Source organism: Zootoca vivipara, chromosome 7 (assembly GCF_963506605.1).
Source record: "Zootoca vivipara chromosome 7, rZooViv1.1, whole genome shotgun sequence".
Lineage (NCBI taxonomy): Eukaryota > Metazoa > Chordata > Lepidosauria > Squamata > Lacertidae > Zootoca > Zootoca vivipara.
The window spans coordinates 50,504,127-50,529,848 of NC_083282.1; the positions used below are offsets into that span (position 1 = coordinate 50,504,127).

Consider the following 25,722-nt stretch of genomic DNA (forward strand, 5'->3'; position numbering starts at 1 on the left):
TCAACACAAAAAACAGCGGCAATTTGTTGTTGACAAAGGACAGCTGGACATATAAAGGGCCCCATTCCCTTCAGTAGTTTAGGGCCTCATCAAACCTAAATCCGGCCCTGAAGGTACCCCAAGAGTTATTTAGTCCAACCCCCTACAATGCAGGAATCTCAACTAAGGCATCCAAGACCGATGGCCACCCAACTTCTGGTTATACTGTACAGGTTTCGTCCATTGCACAGTGAAACTGATTGATCTGCCTTCTCCAACTAACAACATCGTGGCAGAAGCTCTGCTGAGTTTGGGGGGGGGGTGCATAAGCGTTAATCCGTCCCTCGGAACGCTATGCTATGTTAGCCTTTAAGGCGCCACGGGACTTTTCCTTCCAGGAAAGCAATGCTCCTAACTGTTTGTCCTTAAGCGCACTTCTTTTAGAAACCCGGCTGCTCCCTGCCAGCCTCTTCCTCGCCGCTCACTGGGCAAAACGAGGCGGGACCAGCTGGCGCACCAGCGGCTGTGGGTGCTCTGCGGACTGAACTCCAGCAACCTTCGGATCCGGCTTCTTTCGTTTTCGTTTCCCGGAAGGGTAGTGCAGTAATCGGAGACCGCGTTCTCCTGCTTTTGCTTGCCAGGGAGGGAGGGAGAGAGAGAGGGAGAGGGTGGCTAGGATCGGGGGGGGGGGCCAGAAGACTTGCTTTGCACCCAGAGCGCCCCAGCCCCCAGAGCAGCGGCTGCACCTTCCACTTCCCACCTGTAATGCAGGTAAGAGATGCTGGGAGCCTGTGGGACACCCGCTCTACACTCATCGGACCACCTGTCTGTCTCACCGGACCCCCTGTACCTCCCCACCCCCATTTTCAGTCCTCTGCGCCCAGTCTCCCGCGCCAACTCCGTTTTCTTTCTCTCCTCTCCCTCTTAACACGCATCCCAAGTTCATCGCACACGTGGTCCCCATCCCTCTTCGCGTCCCGAGCGTCAGGTTGTACCTGAGACCCTCCCACTTTCCAAGTTCCTCGTGGACAGTTCCAGCTCCCCAAGTCCTCAGATAAAGTTTTCTGAGTTGTTTCTGTTAATTTGCTTATTTCAGGCTGGAGAAACTCTGGAATTCCCCCACCCCTCCCTTCCCAGTTCATTTCACAAGAGGGAAGGAAAATAAGCTAACGTTCTAGAAGGAGAAGCATTTTGGAGGAGAAAACTGGAGGGCCAGGGAGGGGTATAATTAAATTTTAAAAAGCAAAAATGTATGTTGAAACTTAAACAATTTCTTTTTTTCCTTGGCTGAGCCGCTAAAGCTTTTCGATTGTTTTCACAAGTGACAAAGACAATTTTGGGCTGGAATACACTGTATGTCATTTGTGAATGTTGTGACTAGGCTGGAAGAGGAAGAGACCATTTTTTAAACCCAGCATTTATTTTTAGGCAGTGAAGGTTGTACATTTGAATTTCATATACTGTATAGGGAAAGCAAAGAGAAACTCGAGATTGTTCTTGAGGATGTATTGCCAGAGATGGAGAAATAAAGTGTTAGCTGGACAGTCTGATTAATATTATGTAGCAGGGGGGGGGGAGTGTTTGTTTTTGGTTAATCATTGCTGTTGCCATGCCTGCACAATGATTAATTTAGACCATTATTTAATTCATCCTCTACTTTTCTCTATTTGTAAAAATGGGTGGGCATCTTTCAGTTTTATTTTCACTACGTGTTTGAATCTGAAACACTTTTTAAACTGTTGTGTAAAGAGTGCCTTAAGTGTTTTGTGGCACCTTCAAGACTTATCACATGTATTCTGTTTTTTAAACGCCAAATTAGATGGATAATAGACTTCAGTTCACAAAAGCTTGTTCAATAATCAATGTATAAACAATACATAATAAGGTGCTGCTGTTTTTTTGGGGGGGGGAGAGAGAAGGAAGATAACAACCAATTAATACAACTTTTTGCTAATTAAAACAGCTAACAAGCCAGTCTATGTGTGTTCAGGCCATTTTTAAAGACACATAGACTTGTCTATTTACTTTGGAACAGACTTCTTAGTGTCAGTGAGAATACACAAGTATTTGAGGATTTGAGACTTAAGTTTCAAATACTGATATAGTAAAGACTTCATAAATCCATAGAGACATAGGTTAATTAGCAGAAATATGGCTTAAAAGTAGCTATAGCATCTGACATATCAGCCTCAGGTTAGCTTTTAGGTAAAGGTAAAGGGGCCCCCTGACCATCAGGTCCAGTCGTGGACGACTCTGGGGTTGCGGCGCTCATCTCGCTCTATAGGCTGAGGGAGCCGGCGTTTGTCTGCAGACAGCTTCCAGGTCATGTGGCCAGCATGACAAAGCTGCTTCTGGCGAACCAGAGCACCGCACGGAAACGCTGTTTACCTTCCCGCCAGAGCGGTCCCTATTTATCTACTTGCACTTTGATGTGCTTTCGAACTGCTAGGTGGGCAGGAGCTGGGACCGAGCAACGGGAGCTCACCCCATTTCAGGGATTCAAACCGCCGACCTTCTGATCAGCAAGCCCTAGACTCTGTGGTTTAACCCACAGCGCCACCTGAGTCCCTCAGTGCCACCTGGGTCCCTTTTACTAGCCTTACCAGATTGCAGCTTTACAATTCTATATGTCTAGTTACAGGTAGGTAGCCGTGTTACAGGTAGGTACAGGTAGGTAGTTACAGGTAGGTAGCCGTCTGACGTAGTTGAAACAAAATAAAAAAATTCCTTCCAGCAGCACCTTAAAGACCAACTAAGTTTTTATTTTGGTATGAGCTTTCGTGTGCATGCAGATTTGCACAAAACTGGGTTTAAAAAACTGTGTGCCATGTGATATGAGAATGGCGGCAGATTATAATACTATGACCATTGCTATTCATAAAGCTCTGCTATCCATTTTTATCTCACCCTCCCTCTGAGGGGATCAAGGTAGTATTTGTGGGGTTATCTCATTTTATCTGCACAACAAATCAAGGATGTGGAGTAGGCTTGGAGACAGTAAGCAGCTCAAGATCACCCAGTGAGCTGCATGGCTTAAGTCAGAGGTTGGCAATGTGCGGCCCATGGGCCAGATGCGGCCCACAAAGACTGTTTTACCAGCTCATGAGCCGCCCCTGAACTGAGCCACCCGCTCGGCAAGTCCCCCATGCGCTGTGCTAAACCAGCGCAGCATGGTGTGGGGACTTGCTGAGCGGTGCCGGAAATCGCATCTGCGTATGCCCAGATGCCAGAAATCGCTTCTGTGCAGGCACAATTTTTGGCGTCTGAGCATGCACAGAAGTGATTTCCGGCGCTGCAGACATGCGCAGGTGTGATTTCTGGTGTTGCGCTGCGCTGCGCCGGCCCGGCCAATGGATGATCTCCGTGGGAGTGATCTGGCCCATGGCTGGTAAGCCGTGCCAACCCCTGGCTCAAGTGCATGGCCCTGTCCATCATCCAACAAATGTCCTTCTACACTGCTCTCATCGTCAAGCTGCCATCGAAACAGGTTCAACTTGCTTCTGTATAGCACAGAGTGATATAAATCTTGCAGCGGGGCATGACTCAAACATAGGGAATCCAGTTTGTTCTCCCGATCTTCGGTATGTTTCTCCTTTCTAAAGGGTGAAGTGGCAACTAGTTCTTCAGGTCCCGTGGCAACATCTGCTTTGCCCCTGCAATTCCAGCCCACATCTGTTCCATCCTTACTCTACGAGGGACAAATCTGCACATTACCAGGCTGCCTCAGTGAGTAGAAGGGTCATGATGTAAGGGACCAGTGATCAATACAATTTTTTTTAAAAAAAAAGCAAGACCTGCAACAAAATGTTGCAGTGTGAGGTGCTTCTGTTTGGATACTCCATTTCTTTACCTCTCTCACCCGCTCTTCTGTCCCCCCATAACAGACAGACCACATTCATTGGCCAATGAGTGTGATCTCCTTTTGGGGGGAAGGGCACCCCGCACAGGATTTCCCCTGCAAAGTTTGTACTTCTGCAAATCTTGAGTTCCCCCAAGCCTCCTGATACAGTATCTCCCTTTTACAGATGGATAGTTTCATTTTTGGCTGCATAAGCAATGACACTCGCTTCTGATCATCACTTCTCATATGTACAAATATTTTTATGGAGCAGACCTGGGTCAGGTGATGCACTGGTCAAGCACACCTACTGCCTGCCACATTATTAAAGCACTCCTAGTGTAAATGAAGACAGATATAAGATTTTAAGAGTGGAGGGGTTGGTCTGAAAGCATTCTCAACATATTCTGTGCAAAGGCAACTTTTCTTCTGCTGGAGTGAAAAAAAAACAGTTCTGGAATTTTGCAGCTTTTCAATTTGAAGCAGGAAAAAGTTGGGGGCGGGGGGAGTGAGGAGTAGATGGACAAGAATGATGGCTGAACCAGCATTCAGTGGCTTCAAACCCAGCTTTTCTTTATACACGACATCTGTCTTCTTCACCTATTAAGGCAAAATGATCTTAAGAATATCTTGTGATGTAAATGAGAGAGAAAGCAGAAGGGGAGCTATGGTTAAATGGGATATACACTCTAACCAACGTTTCATTCAATTTTAGAGATCCAGGAAATAGAAAGCCTATTTAAGTGCATGTCTGAAGCCAGCCTGGCTCAGGGTTGTGTATTTTGATTCCAGGCATGGCCAAACTTGGCCCTCCAGATGTTTTGGGACTACAGTTCCCATCATCCCTGGCCACTGGTCCTGTTAGCTAGGGATGATGGGAGTTGTAGTCCCAAAAACATCTGGAGCGCCAAGTTTGGCCATGCCTGCTTGTACTATGAGAATGCAGAATTGATTATTTGATGCACAATTCAGCATTATAAGGACCTCACCCTTAGTTTTCTAAAAAGCTATTTCCTAGTCCACATGGCTGTGAATATAGACATGAAAATGTATAAGAACTACGTGGGAAAATCTCAGAAGCTGGTTGGTGGGGGGGAGGGGAGCATTGCCTTGTTATTTTAATGTAAATATCAGTCTCCTTTGGTTGCAGGAATCCAGCCCTCTCTGTGGAGCAAAGATGATGTGAGTCACTGGCTGAGATGGGCTGAAAAAGAATATTCACTCAGGGAAACAGAGGAAAGCAAGTTTGAAATGAACGGGAAAGCTCTGTGTATTCTCACCAAGGAAGATTTCAGATTGCGGGCTCCTAACTCAGGTTAGAGATGTTTCCCCTAATAACTCAAGGGAAATGAAGGAATTCTTACAGGGAAAGAGAATTAGAAAGACTTGGCTGTAGGTATAACACTAAAGGGAACATGTGGAAATAATGTGCAAAGCCTCTGCACTCAAAAGATGACAACATCAAAGGGCAGGAGTAAAATCATTTTGAGTAGGTCAAATATTTTGTTGAGTTTAACGGTGGGTCTCAGTTTCTCAGGTACTCAGAAACTGGGCTGTCTCGCAAAGCAAGATGGAATTTCCTGACTGACAAGGGTGTCTTTTGAGTCACCAAAAGTGGACTCTCCTTCCTTGGAGGATTTTAAGCAGGTTGGATGGTCATCTGTCAGGGATGCTTAGTTGAGATTCCTGCATTGCAGGGGGTTGGACTAGATGACCCTTGGGGTCCCTTCCAACTCTACGATTCTATGAAAATGGTGCTTAGGTTTTCACAACATATACCCCCAAACTGTCATTAATGTTATTTTGGGGGGGGGATATACATAGCGTGGGATTGATCTTTCTCTATTTATTTTCCCACAGGAGATGTTTTGTATGAATTGCTCCAATACATTAAGACAAAGAGGCGAGCCCTTATTTCTAGCCCTTTCTTTAACTCTGCCCTTCGGGATGCAGAACACACACGGGCCCAGAGTGCTCCAGAAGGTGAGTGCTATGGAGTTGTGGATTCATCTTGGTAAATTACCCTTGGCTGGTACTCCAGCAGCCATGGATTTAAATCTTGGAGTCTCACATACTAGGAGGCAGAAACTAGACTCTAAAGGTAGGAGGGGACAAGGCTTAAGAGAACCTGATCAGCAAAGTGAAGGTTCAAGTACAACCCCTGCTAAAAGGTAAAGGGACCCCTGACCATTAGGTCCAGTCATGACCGACTGGGGTTGCGGCGCTCATCTCGCTCTATTGGCCGAGGGAGCCAGCATACCGCTTCCAGGTCATGTGGCCAGCATGATAAAGCTGCTTCTGGCGAACCAGAGCAGCGCACGGAAATGCCGTTTACCTTCCCGCTTGGAGCGGTACCTATTTATCTACTTGCACTTTGACGTGCTTTCGAACTGCTAGGTTGGCAGGAGCTGGGACCGAGCAACGGGAGCTCACCCCGTCACAGGGATTAAAACCGCCGATCTTCTGATCAGCAAGCCCTAGGCTCTGTGGTTTAACCCACAGCACCACCTGCATCCCTACAACCCCTGATAGCTCCAGTTAAAATGGTCTGAGCCAGTGGGACACAGCACAAAAGGAAAAGGAGATGGGGAGGAAGGAGGAAAACCAGAAAACTTAGACACCAGTTCTTAAGAGTTCAAAAGCTTAACTCTCTAACCATAGGACTGATAGCCTGGCAGGGAGTTCCACAGAAGGGTTCAAGCAATGCCAGGATATTGGATCCAAATAAAATAAACTGCTTCCTTCAGTTTTCTTCTCTTCTGAGATAATATTTGGGATTCTTCCCATATGTGCCAAAGTCCATGCTAAATACATAGTGCTAGGAAAGAAATTTAGCCAGTTAGTCTGTCATAGTTGCTTTGGGTCCTGGGCTTACTTCCTGTTATAAGTTCATTTCATAGTATTCAAGTGACTGAGAATATACTGAGAATACACCTGGTCTCCTCACAGGTGTGAGATGCAAGTTAGATGGTCTTTCAGCTGATGGCCATTCACACCCAACAGAAAGGTTGATCATCCCTACAAGTCATCCAAGCCATGCAGAGCCGAATAGATCTCCCACCAAGATCTTCTACAGCCCTGGGTGCATCAGTCTCTCTGATCATAATTTGGGGATCAATTACAGAGGAGATATTATTTGCTCGTTTCCTGGGACACCAGCTCCAGTCAGTGGTAAAATTGCAGGTAAGCATGAATTTTCTGTGTTCCTTAGCTCTGTTGTAATAAATCAGATTATATTTGTAATTTCTGTGGAACCTTTTCTACAAACTCAAAGCGCTTTATTTGATTTATTTTTAAAATTATAGAGTCTGTTTCAAACAAAATGTTTCCCAAAGAGGTTTACAAAAATATACGCAAATAAAACACAAGACAGTTTTGAAATATGGGGAGTAGGCAGCACTTTCAAAGGGAAATATGGGAGGGGTATTCAAGGAAGAATAGGCTGGTGGAAGGGAAGGCTTCATCCTCTTCCCTTGTCCTGTTTTCAAGCTCACTGTGAATATCTCCTCAGGGCCAGGCTCTCAAACTGGAAGGCTAAGCAAAGGGAAACACAGCCAGGCGACATTTTCAGAGGATAATTAGTGGGAGAGGTCAAGCACACATCCTACCGGCTTTCTGTTTCTCTGCTATAGCTGAAGAAGTGTGCATCCACATGAAAGCTCATACCAATAACAAACTTAGTTGGTCTCTAAGGTGCTACTGGAAGGAATTTTTTTTATTTTGTTTCCCCTATAAAAGCTTTCTTTGCTCCTGGATTACCTCAGCAAACACTGCTATGGGAACCTGTGTTTTGCTGAGGTAACATTTAGTTCCTCTCTTAGCTGCAGGCCACACGGGGTAAATGCTGAACTTTTCACCTTCTGAAAGGAAGAGAGGTCTGCTGTCGGGCACAAAATTGCAGTGTGGTAGCCCTGCTCTTCCTCACATCGTTGGTCACTTATTTGTGGTAGCTTGAAAATGCACCCTCTCCTAAATGAGTATACAGAATTGCCCAGTAAAGATGCTAACTTGTGTCATCCTAGCTGATTGAACCACAACCCTCTTTTTCTGCAATACTACAGACTGCAGGTTACTTTGGGATTACGTCTACCAGCTCCTCTGTGACAGCCGATACGAAGCATTTATCAAATGGGAAGATAAAGAGGCCAAGATATTTCGTGTTGTTGACCCCAATGGACTAGCCAGGCTCTGGGGTAATCACAAGGTACCCAGTAAGCTTCTCATGTGGAATTACGTAGATGCAGATTTTTATTTTAATCAAAGTTGTTTGGGCCGTCCCTAGTCCTGGTGAAATAACTGAACAGAAGGGATACTTCCAGGTTTAAAAACCCAACTAATAAAAATAATGCACAGTATAAATGTTATTATTGAAGCTGCCTTTAGGGTGCATTGTGTGAGCAGGCATATGGAGATATCAGATCTGCTGGTTGGTAAGAGCTCCTAGCTGACAGATCCATACCCAAGTACCGGTAAGTACCCCTAGAGTACTTACTCATGATGGGATCCCTTGATTTAGGTACAGTGATCAGGCCATTTTTTTTACTGGAAAAGTTGGAAGATTGTCATAGATTTAAAAAGTGGGTAAATTTATTTTACCCTGCCTTGGCGTTTCCACATTGCCATCAACAGCTATTATTCTTGAAATAAAGTCCACTGTCTAAAGATCTCAGCAGGTGTCCTGTTCAAGCAATAAACATAGTTTACCAGTTTATTTTATTCTAAATTCTTAGCTACAATCTAAGAGGGATTGCAAGAGGGAGCTTGGTGGGAGAGCACTAAAATTCTAACCGCAATCTGTTTTAACTCTTGCTAAAAGGACACTCAGGTTGCAGGAATGGGAAAGAGCTGCTCCTGATATGATGATGAGCCACAGCCAATTGGAATAGACATCACTGGGCTAAATGTACTACTGATGTACACTAAGGCAGCTGGTTTTTTTTTAAAAAAAATCTTATTAACTCACACTTTCAAATGAAGTTGCTCGAACCATTCGCTGCTCAACTCTGTTTAAAACAGTATCCGTTGCAATTTGTTAAGTTTGGAATTGAGCGTTCAAGCATCTAGTCCAGTGACCACTGAAGTACGATTCGGCAGGAAGATCCTATGGTGCTTTTTAGCTAACCGAGCCTCAACCATTCCTATTGCAGTCAAAGGAAACTGACTGCCAGGTGAATGAAGCCCATGATCTTTTGAATTTACAGAACCGTAGGAACATGACGTATGAGAAAATGTCAAGAGCTTTGAGACATTACTATAAACTCAACATCATCAAAAAGGAACCTGGGCAGAAACTCTTGTTCCGGTAAGAAAATAAGAGTTCAACCTGTAAAGTGAGCTCACTGGGGAGTTACTGCGAGAGAACTGCACGTTAGCAGTTCACCCAAAGGACCTTCACCCAAAGGATTAGCCCCTTAGTCAGCATGAAAAAATCAGCTATGGGCCCAGACCTACAGTGTGCTTCCAATCCAAACTGGGGACCCATACTTGTTTTGTGCAGTTTTCAGAAGACTGCTGGTGTTGGTCCTTAAACTGGATTGGAAGCATGTTCTGGATCTGGTCCCTAACCACTGATTTTTCTACAAAATAGCCAAGTTAAGCTCGTTTCCTAGGACACTTGAATGTGTCGTTTGGCCCAATGACTGTACCTTAAAGAGTGGGGTTGGAAGTGGGCCTGAGAACCAAATGGGAATATGGATTAGCTCAAAGTGTGCATGTTTGTTTCTTTAAAATTCCAGATTCCTGAAAACTCCTGGAGAGAGAAAACCTGACAAGTCTAGCGTATTTGAGCAGCTGGACAATGAAGAGCAGGAAGGAGAGGACTGGAAAGAAGATGTGCTGGAAATCTCACCATAGAACATTTGCCAAGCCACAGAAGTACTCAGAGGCTGCGTTGTGCAATGGAAAAGCTTTAAATGACTGGATGATGTGAAATAATGTTTCCAATCAGTTTTTAATCTGCTGCTGAACTGTAAGCAAATTCTGTGCTTATATAGCAGTCAGCATTTCTGTTTGAAAATGGCAGTGCTCAGAATCACATATCTATAGCCACTGCCCAGCTTGTTGCTGGGTGATTTGTAAGCCACTTTTTCACAGACCAGCCTCTTAAGATCTATAGATCCGTAACCCCATAATTCTGTTATTTTTTTGATAGTGTGTGTGTGTGTGAATGCACTCTCTAAGTTCCAAGTTCAAGTTTATTACAGCCATAGGCCCATATCTACGTAACAATACAGCATTCATCATACAACTAACAAAAGACTTCGATGAGTTTAAAGAAGCAAACAAATTAATTAAAATTAAGATTAATTCAATTAAAACAACCAAATTCAATAAAATCCAAATCATCCAAACCATAATTCAGCTTCTACCAAATAAAATTGTAAATGCACAGCACAGTTCTAGGTTCTTTTAATAAGTGTTAATATTGGTAGACCATCAATAATCATAGAGAAGTCAGTTTTCCTTTTTATAGAACAAGACTTTAGTCAGAAATCTAGCGACCATAAGGGATCTGGACGGGTCCTCATCATTCAATAGGTATACCAATTGGGTTTCCTGGGTTTCATCCGATATGTATTATAATATATATATTATTTCACAAATTGTTTTCTTCTTTAGCTTTGACATTGCTATTCCAATTTTCTGTTTGCTTTTTTACAAATGGGAAGTGGAGTCCGAGAGATAAAATAAAGGTACTCTTTTAGCATAAGCACAACTTTCCTCCCAGCCGCACAAGTATAGAACACCATCCTTCCATTACTGTGCTATGGTAGGAAGAATCAAGTCAGTCTCCCAGACACATTAATAGCAAACGCTGAGCCTTTTGCTTGCAATTCTTTTTCTTTGAAGTGCTTTCTTTTTGAAAGAAAGAGCGAGAGAAAGAAAAAGCTGCTTTTCTCTTATGACTATCAAACATTTAATTTCCAAACTAGGTGGCTTTCATTTCAGTTGCTGATAATAACTATATTGAACTCCGATCTGGCTCTGGTTGCATGCTACTATTCCTGCAAAACAATTGATGACCCTGGATAAGAATGCACATTCATGGCTGCATTGAAAGATGCATGCAGCCAGTTCAGTAAGGTCTAGACGAGCTCTGCAGTGTGGATGCAGGTGCTTACCTGAAGCAGTGATGGCATTAATTTTAGCCTCTGGACCTATTGGTCTTGCAGCCCTGCCTCCTCTTGTATATTGCTTCATTTTCTTCAAATTCTGGCAAGGCCTTCCTGCTCATTCTGCCCAGCTGGGTCCTGAACATACACCTCAAAGGAACTGATCTGAATGTACATTACTTCCATGCATGCGATCTCGCTTCTCTCTTTGATTTATTCAGGTGAAGGGAGTGGCACCCCAAACCCCCCACACGAAGGGGGGGCAGCGACCCAAAGTCTAGGCAAAATTCTAGGGAGGAGTAGGATCCTAATACGGCTAACTACTCCACACTGGTTATGTGGGGGTGACTGTACCCTTGTTAGTTACATTAGTGGCTTGCGTCCAGTGCAAAATAAATGAAATGTGACACAGTGGTTGGGGCAACTCAAGTCAGATGGAAGTGTACAAATAGTATGTTGTTATTATTATTACTAGGGAAGAAGGGAGCCCAGAAAGAGCTGCTGATTTCTTATTTTGTTTTGCCCTGTGTAGGACTTTAGGAAGATGCCACAGATCTAGTGCTACCACTCTTCTAATGTTTGTTTTGGGATTAATACCTCAGACCGCAGAACCTCACATGCTGCAGCAGGATCTCTGCATACCTATTAAGCAGAATGGCATGGTATGTTAAATAGAGGGTGGAGAATGGGAATGAAGCTTAAAAGGGAACCAGAATCTGGATGGATTTGAAAAGTGCAGGGCTGGGTTTAGAGATGAAAGCTCATTTTGGATTTGAATTCTAGTGATTCTTATCTGAATTAAATACAGCCTTGTGCTAAAGTGTGCACTTAAAGAGCTCTGTTGCAGCAGAAGAATTGTTGCACTGATACCTAATGAGGATATTATCTTTTGTGTTTTCAAAACATGGCACTATAAAATAAAACGAACAGGAAGCATGAATCAAAAGATTTGTTGAGAGTGTGAATAACACATTTTAAGCATGCAAGCTGATTCACCATTCATAGATAGTGGAATTTTGTTGTGGCAATGTTCCAGTTTTACAGATGGGAATCTGAAGCTGAAAGGCAAGGACTTATGAGAGCTAATGAGCAAAAACTCCTGAGTCCCAAGTTTGACTCAGTGGACTGCACTAGCTTGCTCAACAATGAAGTAGAGTTAACAGCAAATAAAAAAATACATTGCTATATGCACTTTCATAATCAGTTGTTGTTCAATCACCATACCAAACTGCACTTGGTACCTCTAGTTACAGACACTTCAGGTTACAGACTCCACTAACCCAGAAATAGTACCTCAGGTTAAGAACTTTGCTTTAGGATAATAACAGAAACGAATTAAGTTCTCAACCAGAGGTACCACTGTAATTACTATTACCGGTATTTACTACTGTTATGCAGCAAAGCATTTGAAGCTGCTGTCTACTTGACAATGATGGGGAACACACAGGAAACAATAGAGGGGTAAACCTTGTCAACATTGAATGCTTCTGCATGTGTCAACTTGCACATCACATAGTCCTTAAAACAGATGACCTGTTTCCACAGCAGAGGCATTCTATACAGTTACACACACTATAAGACTACAGAATTATGTGGACTCTTCAGAAATGAGAGTTTATCCAATTAAAAGATATTACCTTGGATTTTCACTTTAACTGATGTAACTATGACTTCTCATACATTTATTTCTTCTGCCAACTATTCCCTCAGGAACAGTTAAAGGGGATGGAAGATAAGGAAATAGAAGTCCAACAGAGCAAAACCACAAAGTTTGTGTGGCACCAAGCTGCAAGAGAGGCAAGCTCTTGGACAATCTTTCAAACTCCGAATTCCAAAAATGTCTCTTGTAAACCTTTTTTATTCTATAATCTATATTCCATTATAGTTTGTGAAATTGCAAACCACATGAATGAGAGGTCACGCCACAATATTTTATAAAATGGATATACACCCATATATCAGACCCTAGTTGTTATACGTCACAGTAGTTTAAGTACATGATTAGATGACAAATTCATCTACTAGGCTCTTGCATTAGATAGTTCTCCATACCTGTTTTATATATCCTATCCATCAATGCTAGGCTTTAATATATTTGTGTGTTATAAACGAGGAGGGATAGGTATCAGAACAGCTACTGATGGATCAGAAAATAAAACAAAGCAGCAGGAATTCGTCACCCTGATTCAACTTGTGCCTCAAGCTGACACCTAATGCCTGAGACCGATGCGATGTAGCTCTTTCTGAATTGTTCCACTCCAGGCTACTGGTGTGGGCTTTAAAATTTTAATGCTTCTCTCTACACCCCAAATCCCTTTGCTCATGAGGAAACAAACTTCAGTTTCCCAGCATGCTATTTTGAAGAGAGAGAAAAGGAGGTGCAATCAGATGGTACACGCCCACAATGCAAGCCAGTTGCTCCTATAACTTTGCTGGAATCCATTAGCTGCAGTCAAAGTCTTATGCTCAATGCAAACTATCGCATGTAAAAAACAAATGAGTGATTACAAATAATGATAAATAGTAATCAGACTCGAAGTCAACAGCATATTTTATAAACATTTTATTGGCTGAATAGTGTACACAGTACTTACAGTTGTATCTATTAAAGACAAAATACACTTCAAAATGCAGCATAAAAAATTATAAACTTTTGAACTATGTACAAACTTTGCCTTACAGTTTCACAAATATCAATACTCCAGTCCCCATTCACAACCCAAGAAATTGATTTTTTTTTACATGCAAAATATTTGAAGATGTTTAGCCTTGGGGGTTTCTACGCCAACCCTTAAGTATCAAACCGCTTTAAATGGGCTCAATGTTCCAGTGTTTTATAGGTCAATAGAAGAATTTACATTTTTTTTCAAACCCACTCCAGCTTTATCCCTTAAGTCTACCCCCAATTAAGTATTTCATCATAGCCTGATTTTAAATTTCCAATTAAGAGTTTGCACTTGGCATTACTTCTGCTTTTAGTTTATTATCCAGGAACAGAACATTTTATTAACAAATATTTTGAAATAAGTTTGACCTACACACATGAAGTCTAAGCCATTGGTATAAGAGATCCTATCAGGACATTTTACACCATTACAGAAAAACCTAACTATAGACCAAAAATTAAAAAGGTGTCTGCACCATCTACATATAGGTATCAAAGAGCATTTTTTGTTTTTGTTTTTAGGTTGAAAAAGGTATCAATGGCTTGGTCTTTTAAAGATGCAAATGTCATATTATGATTTTACACAAAGAATTAGGAGAACCTTGATTCCCTTAACATCCCAGTCTGCAGTGATAAAACTGATAACTGAAAAGGGAAACACATGGAGAAACATCTTTAATTCAGACTATACAGTATTTCCTCCTCACCATGTCTATCAGTATCTCAGAACGTACCAATGCTTTATATTTACAACTGAAAAACAGTATTAAAAAAAGTATTCACTGTTCCTTCACTAAGACTGGATATTTTATTGTAAAACCAGTGAAAATAAACCCTAGATGACATGGAAATAGCCTGTTGAAGAAAACCACAATGGTAATCAAAGGCACCCAGGATGCTGGCAAATGCAGAGAAGCAAACAAAAAGGCTACTGGAGATTAAAAACAAAAAGGTTTAGAAACATGCAACCTGCACAAAGGCTTAAAAGGGTAAGTGCAGTTGATACAAAAAAAGCGCACACATTTGCTTACAATAACTTATGTTAGAGCACTGGGAACACCATGTACAGCATGGTGATAAATAGCTTAAACTCTGCTCCACATCTCACTTTACGTTGTTTTCACCAAACTCATTCTAGCGTTTGACATCACACTTGCGTATCAGTTGTCTTAACATTTCATTGGCTGGAATTAAGTTAGCCAATCTGAAAGCTGCACTGTTCTACTCCACCGGATAAGCAATCTCTGCTGATTTACTAGTACCAATTATTTTCTCTCAATTCCACTCTCCTGAATTATTATCTTTTTATGTCATGAAAAAGGGGCCTTGTGAAGGTGCCCATATCCAAGCTATTTCAAATCAAGTGAAGAATGATTTCTACTTTTTTTAACTAGGGCGAGCCACCTCCAAACATCATGACACCTGTTCAGATGCCATGAGATCCCTCTTAAAAACTTAACAGTCAACTTCCAGGCACCTTCTTTTTTTATGCAGCCCCTCAGTCTTGCTACTGTAGTTCGTCTCCCATCTTTCAGAGACGAGCCTCCTCCAATCCTCCTTCACTCTCAATCTCGGTAAGCAATGCAGGCTTAATCATAAGCCTGTGAATATAAAAGAACATAACATAGTTCTAGCTGGACCTCATGGCATTGCCCAAAGTAAGTAGCAATAAGGGAAGAAAATAAATCTTGGGAGAAGTGAAAAAGGTAGCAGGTGATGCTTGGCAGAAAGAAACTCCATTTCTTGTTTTGTCACTTCTCGTAATGATTAACAATCCAATAATGATAAACATAATGATAAACAATCAAAAGGAGGAAAAAGTCCCTCAGAACAGAAAACGAAGGTTACAGAATTAAGTGCCATTTTACAGAGATTATTAAATAAAAAGCTTGAGAGGACTGTTCATGTTAATTCTCATGGACAATGCAATCTGAGCTGCAGGAGGATGTTAACAACATAGGGTTTGGTTAGGGCAAAGTATCTCTCACATCCTGACTAATGCTCACAACACCGTATTTAGTGCTCTGATATTGGAGAAACAACTGCACCAACGACAGCGGCAGTATGCGCATTTCATAAGATGTGCATTTCTCAGCCTGCAGGAATAGCATGTCAGTGAACTTTAACTGACACACATTACTAGTTCTGACACCGAGATCTATCCCCACCCCCACCCCCTTCCCCCTACTACCAGTGATTGTTCCCTGGGCCACTATACAATTTCTCTGCTATCCACTGGAACATGCATGCATTACCCCAAGTCTTCTAACTTCCCAATACTTTGTGATAATGGATTAATTCTCTCACAAATAGTTGGCGACAGTTTACGTAGGACAGTATGCTGAGGAAAAACTTTCAGTGTCGTGTCAAGAGTTCTATTACAGAAAATGCTTCTGCAGTGGAAAGATGCGTTACAAAATCTGAGGTTGTGGGGAGCAGAGGGGACCAAGAAGGCTACATTGAGGGAAAAAATGCACGACAGCTCTGGCTGCTTCAAATATTATCATTCCTGTGTGGTTCAAGAGCCATGGTTTCCAAATGGTGTAACTAGCCCTATTTCAACCTGCTAGTTATTGCTGAGGCAGTGGCAGTTTCAAGCTGTGCCACACTTATTGTCAAGGATGTTAAAGCTCTGTTGATTCTGACTTTTCAACTCCCTGGTCTGAACTGGGTGGGTCCATAGGTGTCTCCATGTGCTGAGTCCACTGCAGTTAAAAGTCTAAGACAAACCACTCACTGAGAGTGTGGCATTTGTTCTTAAAACGAGAACAGGCTGTGCATATGGCAAATTTTCCCATTCAGAAGTTTGTTTGATAGGTAGGATAGGGAACAGTTCCAGAGACACAAGATATTAGTCCAGACGCTCTGTTCTGTAGCTGGCTGTTAGGATACTCTAATCATCTGTGTCATTGCTTCTTCGTTTGCCTGGCTAGGATCCTATACAGATGAGGAGGGGGGAAAGAACAGTTTTGTAACCTGCAGCCTCTTCATAATAGCATTTAAATACAAACAACAGCAGCCTGCCCTTTAAGGTAGACACCCAACTGTTTAGTGCTGTGGCTATAGCACTGAACTAGATGTGGAGGAAAGTATGGGTTTATTTGTGTTATTTCTTTACCCGCTCTTCACCATAAGGTGAAGGTGGGTTACAGCAACTTAATCATGCAATTAAAACAAGTAAAACAGTTTAGGTTAAAAGGCCTCTTTCAAGTCATCATTCTCTGCACTTATGAGGGTGTCAGAACTACCAAAGGAGTCTCTTTGAAAGAAGAAGTACCTAGTAAGAGTTTTGTGCTAGTTTATATTTTGAAACATGTCAGTCAGACAGCTCCTAATATACGTTGGCCTATCTGAAGCAAAAGGAATCAGAATATTTCAAATCAACCATGATGCAGCCCATGTAGCTAATAAGCAGCAGTCAGACTGCTTCCCCACCTACCGTGAAAAGTAAAAGCAATTCTATAAAACAAACCAGATTAGCTTGTCATCTTTAAAACTGGGGTTGAATCTTATCAGCGACAGCTTCAAGCCACAGTTTTGTGGGTCACAAGCTTGTCTGTATGATTATGCAACTAGTATTGTACAAGAGCATTATTAAGTTATTTTAAAGAGTATATTAGAAATTAAGAGTATTTTGTGTGTGCCAGATTAAGTGGTATGCACCAGTGCCCACAGTTATATGTCCCAGAAAGTATAGCCTCCAAAACTTGAAATGCTGAACCATCCCAGATCAATTCTAGTCTTTACCATAAGAGGAGTATTTTCTAAAGTGGATCACATCTCCACAGAGGGCAAAATCCAACATTGCATGAACTGATTTCCATTTGTTCAGCAGGCCTTCACCACCCTCTCTTCTCTCTACAAAATCTGTTTGATGGTCCCACAGATCTCTAGAGCAGACTGTGAAGGTGTACAGAGGGGATGAGAGGGCAGCAAAGCCCTGCTTACTGCATGAACAGAAGTCTGTTCTGCTTTTGCATGGGCAGCATTGAATACCCCCCAAAGTTACTTGTAACTTAACAGGGTTGGGAGATCTCATTGAAAGCCTCAGTGGGAACCAGGAAGAACCACAAGCACTTTGAAACTAGGTCTGCAAGCTTAGCAAAGTTATTAGAGATGTTACACAGAGGTTTACTTGGAACTGGCTGCAAATAAATTGGGAGCATATGTATCCAAACTCTGGTTAAAACAAAGAGGAAAGTTTTGCTCACCTGCATGTGGTGGGGGCTATCCTTTTCTTTCGGTGAAAAAAACCGTCCACCTTCCCCCCGCTTCCTTGCCATAGCATGACGGTGTCGGGACTCATGCAGGTATTTCTGCACAGAAAATCACAAAGTTGTAAGGATGTAAGTGATCCCATATGTGCATGTGTGTGACTAGATCATCCACTTTGTATCACAAGCAGAAAGCAGGCGCAAAATGCAAAAGAACCAGTCCAAATCTATAACATGGAAATGCAGTGAGACACAAAAGCCCCAATCCAGCTCATTGAAAGTAATAGAACTTTAGTTGTTGCTAACCTGTTCTGTTAGTTTCAGCTGGATTTTGCCACAACAAAGATTTGATGACTTGAGGTCAAAGAGCAGACAATGCCCCGCCTATTCTTTGCCCCCAAATGAAACCAAGAGGGGAAATAATTTATCTTAGTTTTAAAATAGTCCTGGTTGTGGCAGCCAGTGCCATGCCCCAATGCCTCAAGTTGATGGGGCTATCAGAAGAAGAAGAAGAAGAAGAAGAAGAGTTTGGATTTGATATCCCGCTTTATCACTACCCGAAGGAGTCTCAAAGCGGCTAACAATCTCCTTTCCCCTCCTCCCCCACAACAGACACCCTGTGAGGGGGGGGGGGGACTGAGAGACTTCAGAGAAGTGACTAGCCCAAGGTCACCCAGCAGCTGCATGTGAAGGAGCGGAGACGCGAACCCGGTTCCCCAGATTACGAGTCTACCACTCTTAACCACTACACCATACTAGCTCTCATCAGGGAACCATCAGCTGCAGCAAGTGTAAAGTTGTTCTCCAAATTGACTAGATGTAGTCCTCCTTAATAGCCCTTTAAATCGTGAGCTGCCAAACATTTTCCAAATCAATAATTTATACTATGCCTAAATGAACCCAGGTCTAATTCTGCTTCAGTGCTATAAGGAAGAAAGCTTCTGGTGGCCAAGTCCAGAAAGCATGTTCTTTGAGCCCAGTATGATTAAAATATTTAAAGTCTACTGTAACTAAGCAGAGGAAAAGGAGAGGAATATCTATACAGTAATAGAAACATAGGCAATTTTAAGGGCACAAAGTAAACGTTAATCTCTCTGCCTCTTATGAACGTTAGATCATAGCCTTACCCTCCTCTCTTTTGGAATTTTCCCTTCGGCTTCCAGCTTAGCTCTTGCTTGCCTCCTCTTCAAAATCCGATGGTACTGTTTCGCATTCACATACAACGGCTCCTCTTCAAGCATCTCAGCTCCAGGCAAAGGTATTCTCTGGATGGCTGGCACTGATCCAGCCCCAGGTACCATCTGCATCAAGGGAAGGGAAGAGATTAGTTAAAATGAATGCACCTCTCCGCACCATATTCAATTCAATGTAGTCCTGAATATACATTACAGAAAGCAAAAGATCAAATATAACTTCCTAAAATATATAAACCCCTGCTCCCATTATGAGCAAAGTAAAAGGCTGCCAAGTGGAATAAGTAATTTTTTCTACAGATTCAGTGCATTAAATTCAGCAAAGAAATGGGGTAATTAGAAAAAGGCAATACGCACCATGACCATTCCCCCTGAATTAACCACATTTCCAGCAACAGGCAGCGTCACAGTTACAGTTCCTTGTCCACTGCTGGTTGTGTTGGTGTTGGCGCCAGTCTGAACTATTTGTGCTCCAGCCAAACTGGCTGCTGGGATGGTGATCATGCCTGTAACTGGGACTGTAACTTTAAGGAACAAAAACAGAAACATACACAAACACAAAGATGAAGGGAACATAATTAGTCCCACTTCAGATTTTATTCACTTTGCCCTGAAATTTACCTGTGGATTTGAAAAAATAATGAGATTTTTTCAGAGATATTAAAGATTAATCCACATCTAAGCAAAGCATGTGCTCCTCATACAGCACAAAAATTGAGACTTCTGCCTTTGCCCCCCCCCAATAAGTGTGTGTGTGTGTGAAGAATGAGATGGAGTATGAAGGGTTTAACTTCCCCTTGGTAAATAACTGAACTATCATCACCACTGCAAGAGGCAGCAGCGTCTAGATTGGATGGCTTTAAAAGGCGATTGCATGCTCATTCATGAAGGATAGGCATATACGGTAAGGACTATCAGCCGTAACTGAGAAATAGGACTTTTCTACACAGCTGCAAATAAAACATTTCAAATGTGTTGTAAAATGCAATATACAAATATGACACTAGATGGCAAAAGTGAGCTATGCAAAATTCAATGTATTTTTCAAAATAAATAAATAAAAATAAAAAGCATTTTCACAGTGTTTTTTGTATGTGTGTAGAATCCACCATGATTCTCTAAGTTTAGCAATAGCACCTCACTGACTAATGCAACCAACAAGAAGAAATGATTCCTGCCTTCACACCCTGCTTCTGGCACAGATCATTAAGATTAGTTGACAATGCACATGAAATGAAGTGAAACTAGGATCATTCACATTCAGTTTGCACTGTCATTTATTTCTGGACTGTAACTGAAAATCCACATGATTCTGAATTTGAAGACTCAAATGTTTAGGGTCTTTCAGGGTTTTTTTTAAAAAAATATTTTGATGCTGTAAGACTGTATAAGTAACTTATATAAGTAGTAAATTATTTCATACTATTGAATATTACTTTCATCACAGAATGTCTGCTACTTTGATAGTTTTTAATTTTATTTTTCAGTGTGTGAAGTATACACAATGCTGCCCAAAGAGTACATCTAAGTTCCTTAACTTATCCTTGCTGTAACTAGTTGTATTACCTAAAGTGGTTTTTTTTAAGAAAACTCTTTCATCTGTGTCATCAAATTCTGTGAAAAAGAGGTCTATTGTTGTGTAAGTGTAAATTTATAAGGAGAAGCATATGAGGTTGCATATTTGTGCTCAGGCACACACTTTTTAATACAATCCCTGGGCTCTTCCTGGAATCTCTGAATGATCAATTTTCATTCAGGGAAAAAAAACTATTTTGGTATTTCAGGAGACTGGGACTTTTGAGTTTCATTTCAGAAACCACACAATAGACACCATAGGGTAAACATCCCACACTCCTTCGTAATTGCATACTCCTTCCTGAGTATACAAATGTTGTAACTATGAACATAGAATTGTATGTTCTTGGCACCATGATCCTAACAAGACAGGGTTAAAAACGTTAATCAATTTTAATGGCATCACCTTGGTGCCTAAAGGCTATAAAAAAGCAAACAGTATGTATCTTGCTCTGGCAACCGTCCATTTTTTTTTTAAAGAAAGTGACATAGTATACTGTGGCATGTAGAATTCCTACCTTGTTGAAGAATTGTTCCATCAGCATTAACGGGTTGATAGACAATTGTCTGTCCCTCTGCCGTCTGGGCTACTTGTTGTCCCTGAACTGCAATTTGTGGCTGTGTCTGCAAATTAAAAACATCCCATGAGATGAAACACTAAGCAATGCAAAACTACAATGCCTTGGGACTTCCTAACTTCACGTTGCAATTCAGCTGTGCCAAGATCAGCATTCTTGTTCTTTTTATTTCCCTCAGTGCCCCCTGCAACCTTCCTCTTTTATGTTACCTGTGTCTGGCCAGCAGTAACTGCTGTCTGTGGCTGCTGGATGATGATTTGCTGAGTCTGGCCCTGCTGACCCTGAACTTGCACTGCTTGACCACCCTGAATCTGAATCTGACCAGGCTGGACCAACTGAATCTGTGAAAGGAAGAATCAGCAGGACAGAATAATCAGATATATCTCATAAATCTAAACTTAATATTGACAGTATATATTAGGTTAAGACAATCAAAACATGTAAAACCAAATCCGGTACTGCTACCTTTAAAATGGAGGCAGAAATTACCTCTACTCAATGGTAAAGCAAAGATGGGAGATTCGTCTGTGCTACTTACTATATCCCATCAGGACTTTAACAATGGGACTATTAAACAGCAAAGCTAGAACAATACTTTAAAATCCTAGGAGCCACTTATCACATTTCAATTATTAACAACAAAATCTTTCCCTTTCAGTCCTAAGCAAACAAGACCATGCATATGATACAAGACAGTTTTGTAGATAAAGCAACCAGCTTGAAAGAAAAGTGGCAACTTCTTTGTCTTCCTCTAATATAGAACTGAAAAACTGGGACCCTAGTGGTGGGAACAACCCAAAGAAAATCTACAGCTGAATCAAGAGAGGAAGGCTTAAAAAACAAAACAAAAACCTTCCATTCTCCTAGGAGTGAAACTCTACAAGGGCAAGTAGCTGCGGTTCTCTCCACTAATACTTTCTTAGGCTATTGCTGTCTTTGCTGTTAGACCATAAACTGGGTTATTTAGTTTCCAGGCAGGTGGAAAATCTTTTACATATACTTGAAAAGTTTTTCTTCTCTATAATTCAGTTTTCACATTCATTTTTAACATAGGAAGGTTCTACCAGTAAAGGTCCTTCCCATCATTTCAGCACGACAAGACAAATATTTCTTCTGAATGCACCTCTACATGGCAAGAAACTAAAATTTATGAAATCCATTAATTTCTGCAAAGCAAGGTACACTGGAGATGTTACTATGAAGGGCTGCAATTCAGGAGCAATGTTCACAATGCAAAACCTGCTAAAAATTGCTGTGACCTTACACAAATACTACTGTATGAAACACAGCTAAAATTATGTTAAGGAGTGAAGGTCTCTTCCAAAGCCAATTTCCTGTAATATATTTCTATTATATATCATATTTTTGTAGGAAGTATTTCTTCATACAACACATAATTCCCATATTGTATTTGCCCCCAGGTGGTTCTTAAAAGGAATTAAACTAATGCATCAAGAATACCAATAGCTGCTAGCTAAGACAATGAAGAATAGAGCCTGTGTGATCAGCAGCATCATATATCTGATCACCAGATGATGAGGTCAAACAGCAAGTGATGACTGCTCTCGTTAAAGTGCTTAGTGAGTTTCCTTGTGGTATCCAGCAAGCCACTGCTGGCTTTTATTACAGCTCATAGATTTGGGCATACTGACCTGCTGAAGTCCTTGTGATCCTGAAACTGGAACTTGCATAATGGTCTGACCTTGACTCCCAGGTACAGCCTGTACCATGATTGGCTGACCGGTTGATGTGATCAGCTGGCCTCCACTCACTTGTACCATCAGTGGCTGGCCCTGGACCTAAAGAAATGGACAATTTCTATGAAATAGAAGTCCAATAAGCCTCTTGCATCATGCATGATCATCTACCGTTCAAGCATAGTGCAGAAGGCCCCAAACACAGCAGTAATGAAGTTTCGTTCATGCATCACCTCAGGCTCAAACTACCAGCACTGATGACTTTAAAATGTTTGGTTCAAGGAATTTCTCAAATGCACAATTACATCAAATCTAAGAGAAAGAAATAATTCACCACCAATGGCTATGCTGATAAAAAATAAAGCAAATGGCCTATATAGCCAGAGACCTGAAACTCTGTAAGGAACTCAAGTTTGCATATCTCACTAACTCATTAAACAATATCATATCCCTCAGCACATCAAATGTATTGTAGCACAAGGCAGCCTTTGTCAACCTGGTGTTCAACGGATGCTGTAGACTACAACTCCCACCAGCCCAATGATGCGAGTTGTAGGTCAAAACAGCTTGAAGGCACCACATTTATGAAAGCTGACATTAGCTTTCACAGGCCGGATCTCACTTCACTGTTTTTGGCAGTAGCTCCACATTGTTTGTAACATGTAGTTCTGCCCTCAGACATTTTGGAAAAATGGAAGACCAAGAGTGTTTTAACCTCTGCCCCTGTCTTATGTAGCAGTTTGCAACATGAAGCAACCAGAGCTCTGGGGAGAGACAAACACTACCTAATCACTGAGGTATCCAGGCAACTCACATAGTGTAAATAATTATTAATAAACTGGATATGATATGATTTCTAAGTAATATTTTATATAATTTAATATAAATGAACCCCAAGAGGTTTAAATAAAATATCCAGAGCAAAATATTACTACTTACCGTAAAAATAAATAACTAGATCGCTTAATAAACCTATCAACAGAACAGGGCAGTAAACTTTAGAATCCAGGGGAAGCCTGCATAAAAGTGTGTTTTCAATAAGTATGTAAAAAGAACTACTGGTACTTTCCAGCTCATGGACTGCAGGTGGGTAGATGTCTCAACCAGAAGACCAGCCTTTTAGATGTCATAAGGTGGCATTCCTCTGATTGTGTTATAACCAGGAAGATCTTAACAAACTGATCATGGGTATGTAAAGGGGGAGGAGATCTGCTAGGCATCCTGGTCCAAGGTTGTTTGAGGTTGTATATACCAAAAGCAATACATGAACTCAGTAGTGAATAGGCAAACAGTTCCAAGTAGTCCCTTGAAATTATGAGAACGGAGTATGACACATATAGTAGTCTTAATTTGTCTTTAGGAGCTTTGATTACTACGTGTGCTACGGTACCTTGAAACCTCAATTGTTAGCTTGTGCTGTGAGGGAAAAGCCATGGACCATTATCCTGACATAAGAAATATTATTACAAATGAATGGGCTTTGGACTATAGTTCATGTAGAGTTACATTTCATTTAGGAAATGAAAGAGTAGTCGAAAACAGAAGAAAAGAAAGCTAAAGTGAGATGTATTTTGACAAACATATCTGCTGTAGAAATCAACAAAAGTCAACTCTACCTTTCTCAAATTCTACGGTCTTAGAATGACAGGTTGGAGAGCAGAAGAGAAACAAAATATATAATCCAGGCGAAGTCAAGCAAATGCAAGCAAGCCATTTTAATTAGTTCACCACTCAGAATAATAAATTACTGAATTCTAATTCAAATGCTCTAACAAGCAAAAAAACCCAAGTCAATTCAAGCCAAATTAGAAACAAACAATACTGTACCATTCAAGAAAAGAAATAAAAACATCCACAGCTATCCTGGCATATTTAACCAAATGAGATGATGTTCACAATGACATTAATAGTTTCACAGAGCACAAACCAGGGTTTGAAATATACCTCCAATGGATGTCAATTGTTTTTGTTTCATATTTTTTTAAAAATCTAGTTTACAGATTTTCTGATTAGAACAGAAACGATCCATTATCTATACTGGTCAGGCAAGATTTTTTTATTTTTTATTTTAAAAAGTGTGTCTTCTTCAAACAACGGGGTGGGTGAGAGGAATCTGTCACTCGCTCAACATGTATAATTTCATCTGGATTTTCCTTCCCAAAGAGAGGCTATAAGAAAGGGTTACTCATCTCTGTATTTGTGAAGTAGAAGTTTCATGGATCTGGATTTGCTGCATGCATTTTTATCTGCAAGGTCAGTTCCAACCATGTTAACTTTCATGTTATCTACAGTTAGCATAAGCCATAACCGGTTACAGAGCAAGTAAACTGCCACTATTTTTCTGTTCCTATTTCAAGCCCCAGTGCCAACACAGCATCAAACATGAGGTGATGGGGCGATTCATGCAGTGCTCACACAAACACAACAGATAGGACACCACTACCTGGAGGGTCTGGACTTGCTGGCCTGAGGCAGATGCCACCTGGGCCTCAGTCTGCAACTGGACAGCAGTGACACCGCCCTGCTGCTGGGAACAGGAACAGGAAGAGCTTAAAACTTTGCAGGAGGAAAGGAAGAGTTCAAGACAAGAAACAGCCTTACTGTAGGGAGAAGGACAAGGAGTCCTGTGAAGGGGAGCTATCTGGTTCACCTCCAGTGTTTGGACCGAGACACAGGCTGAAAAAAGAACAACACTGTACTGCTGCTGCCCCCAGGATAAATATAAAAGCTCTTCAAAGTTCCTTATAATGAGCTGCAGGTTTCATGAGGAGCTCAAAAATAAAAAAAATAGCCCACCGAAGGTCTTTATACTCTCAAGAATAATTCTGAATACTTTCTTGCCACATGGAGCCTAAATCAGTGCAGCCTTAA

The 25,722-nt window shown here is 41.4% G+C and overlaps 2 protein-coding genes across 11 annotated transcripts in view; one reads left to right on the forward strand and one right to left on the reverse strand.

The window, feature by feature from the left end:
- ETV7 (ETS variant transcription factor 7) lies at positions 1 to 13,292 on the forward strand. Of its 2 annotated transcripts, XR_004693040.2 has the most exons (9): positions 1 to 750; positions 3,582 to 3,705; positions 4,968 to 5,132; positions 5,678 to 5,800; positions 6,767 to 7,000; positions 7,879 to 8,021; positions 9,019 to 9,119; positions 9,553 to 11,591; positions 12,640 to 13,292. XR_004693040.2 is itself a non-coding variant. In XM_035122578.2 (8 exons), the coding sequence occupies exons 1-8, from the start codon at positions 745 to 747 to the stop codon at positions 9,668 to 9,670; spliced, it is 1,014 nt and encodes a 337-aa protein (XP_034978469.1). In that variant the 5' UTR covers positions 1 to 744; the 3' UTR covers positions 9,671 to 13,292. The 2 variants fall into 2 exon arrangements, 1 of the variants encoding a protein (XP_034978469.1); XM_035122578.2 differs by having other exon boundaries at positions 9,553 to 13,292.
- NFYA (nuclear transcription factor Y subunit alpha) overlaps positions 10,689 to 25,722 on the reverse strand; it is a 19,841-nt gene continuing 4,807 nt past the window's right edge. For 2 of the 9 annotated variants that reach the window (XM_035122570.2, XM_035122571.2), the window contains exons 3-10: positions 25,292 to 25,375; positions 22,807 to 22,953; positions 21,364 to 21,495; positions 21,095 to 21,200; positions 19,359 to 19,525; positions 18,936 to 19,109; positions 17,806 to 17,910; positions 10,689 to 16,531 (exon numbers count right to left, since the gene is read on the reverse strand). In XM_035122570.2, coding sequence (XP_034978461.1) covers positions 16,478 to 16,531; positions 17,806 to 17,910; positions 18,936 to 19,109; positions 19,359 to 19,525; positions 21,095 to 21,200; positions 21,364 to 21,495; positions 22,807 to 22,953; positions 25,292 to 25,375 — 969 coding nt within the window. In that variant the 3' untranslated portion in view covers positions 10,689 to 16,477. The remainder of the gene's footprint in view (positions 16,532 to 17,805; positions 17,911 to 18,935; positions 19,110 to 19,358; positions 19,526 to 21,094; positions 21,201 to 21,363; positions 21,496 to 22,806; positions 22,954 to 25,291; positions 25,376 to 25,722) is intronic. The other 7 variants (XM_035122574.2, XM_035122572.2, XM_035122573.2 and 4 more) reach the window with 7 other exon arrangements.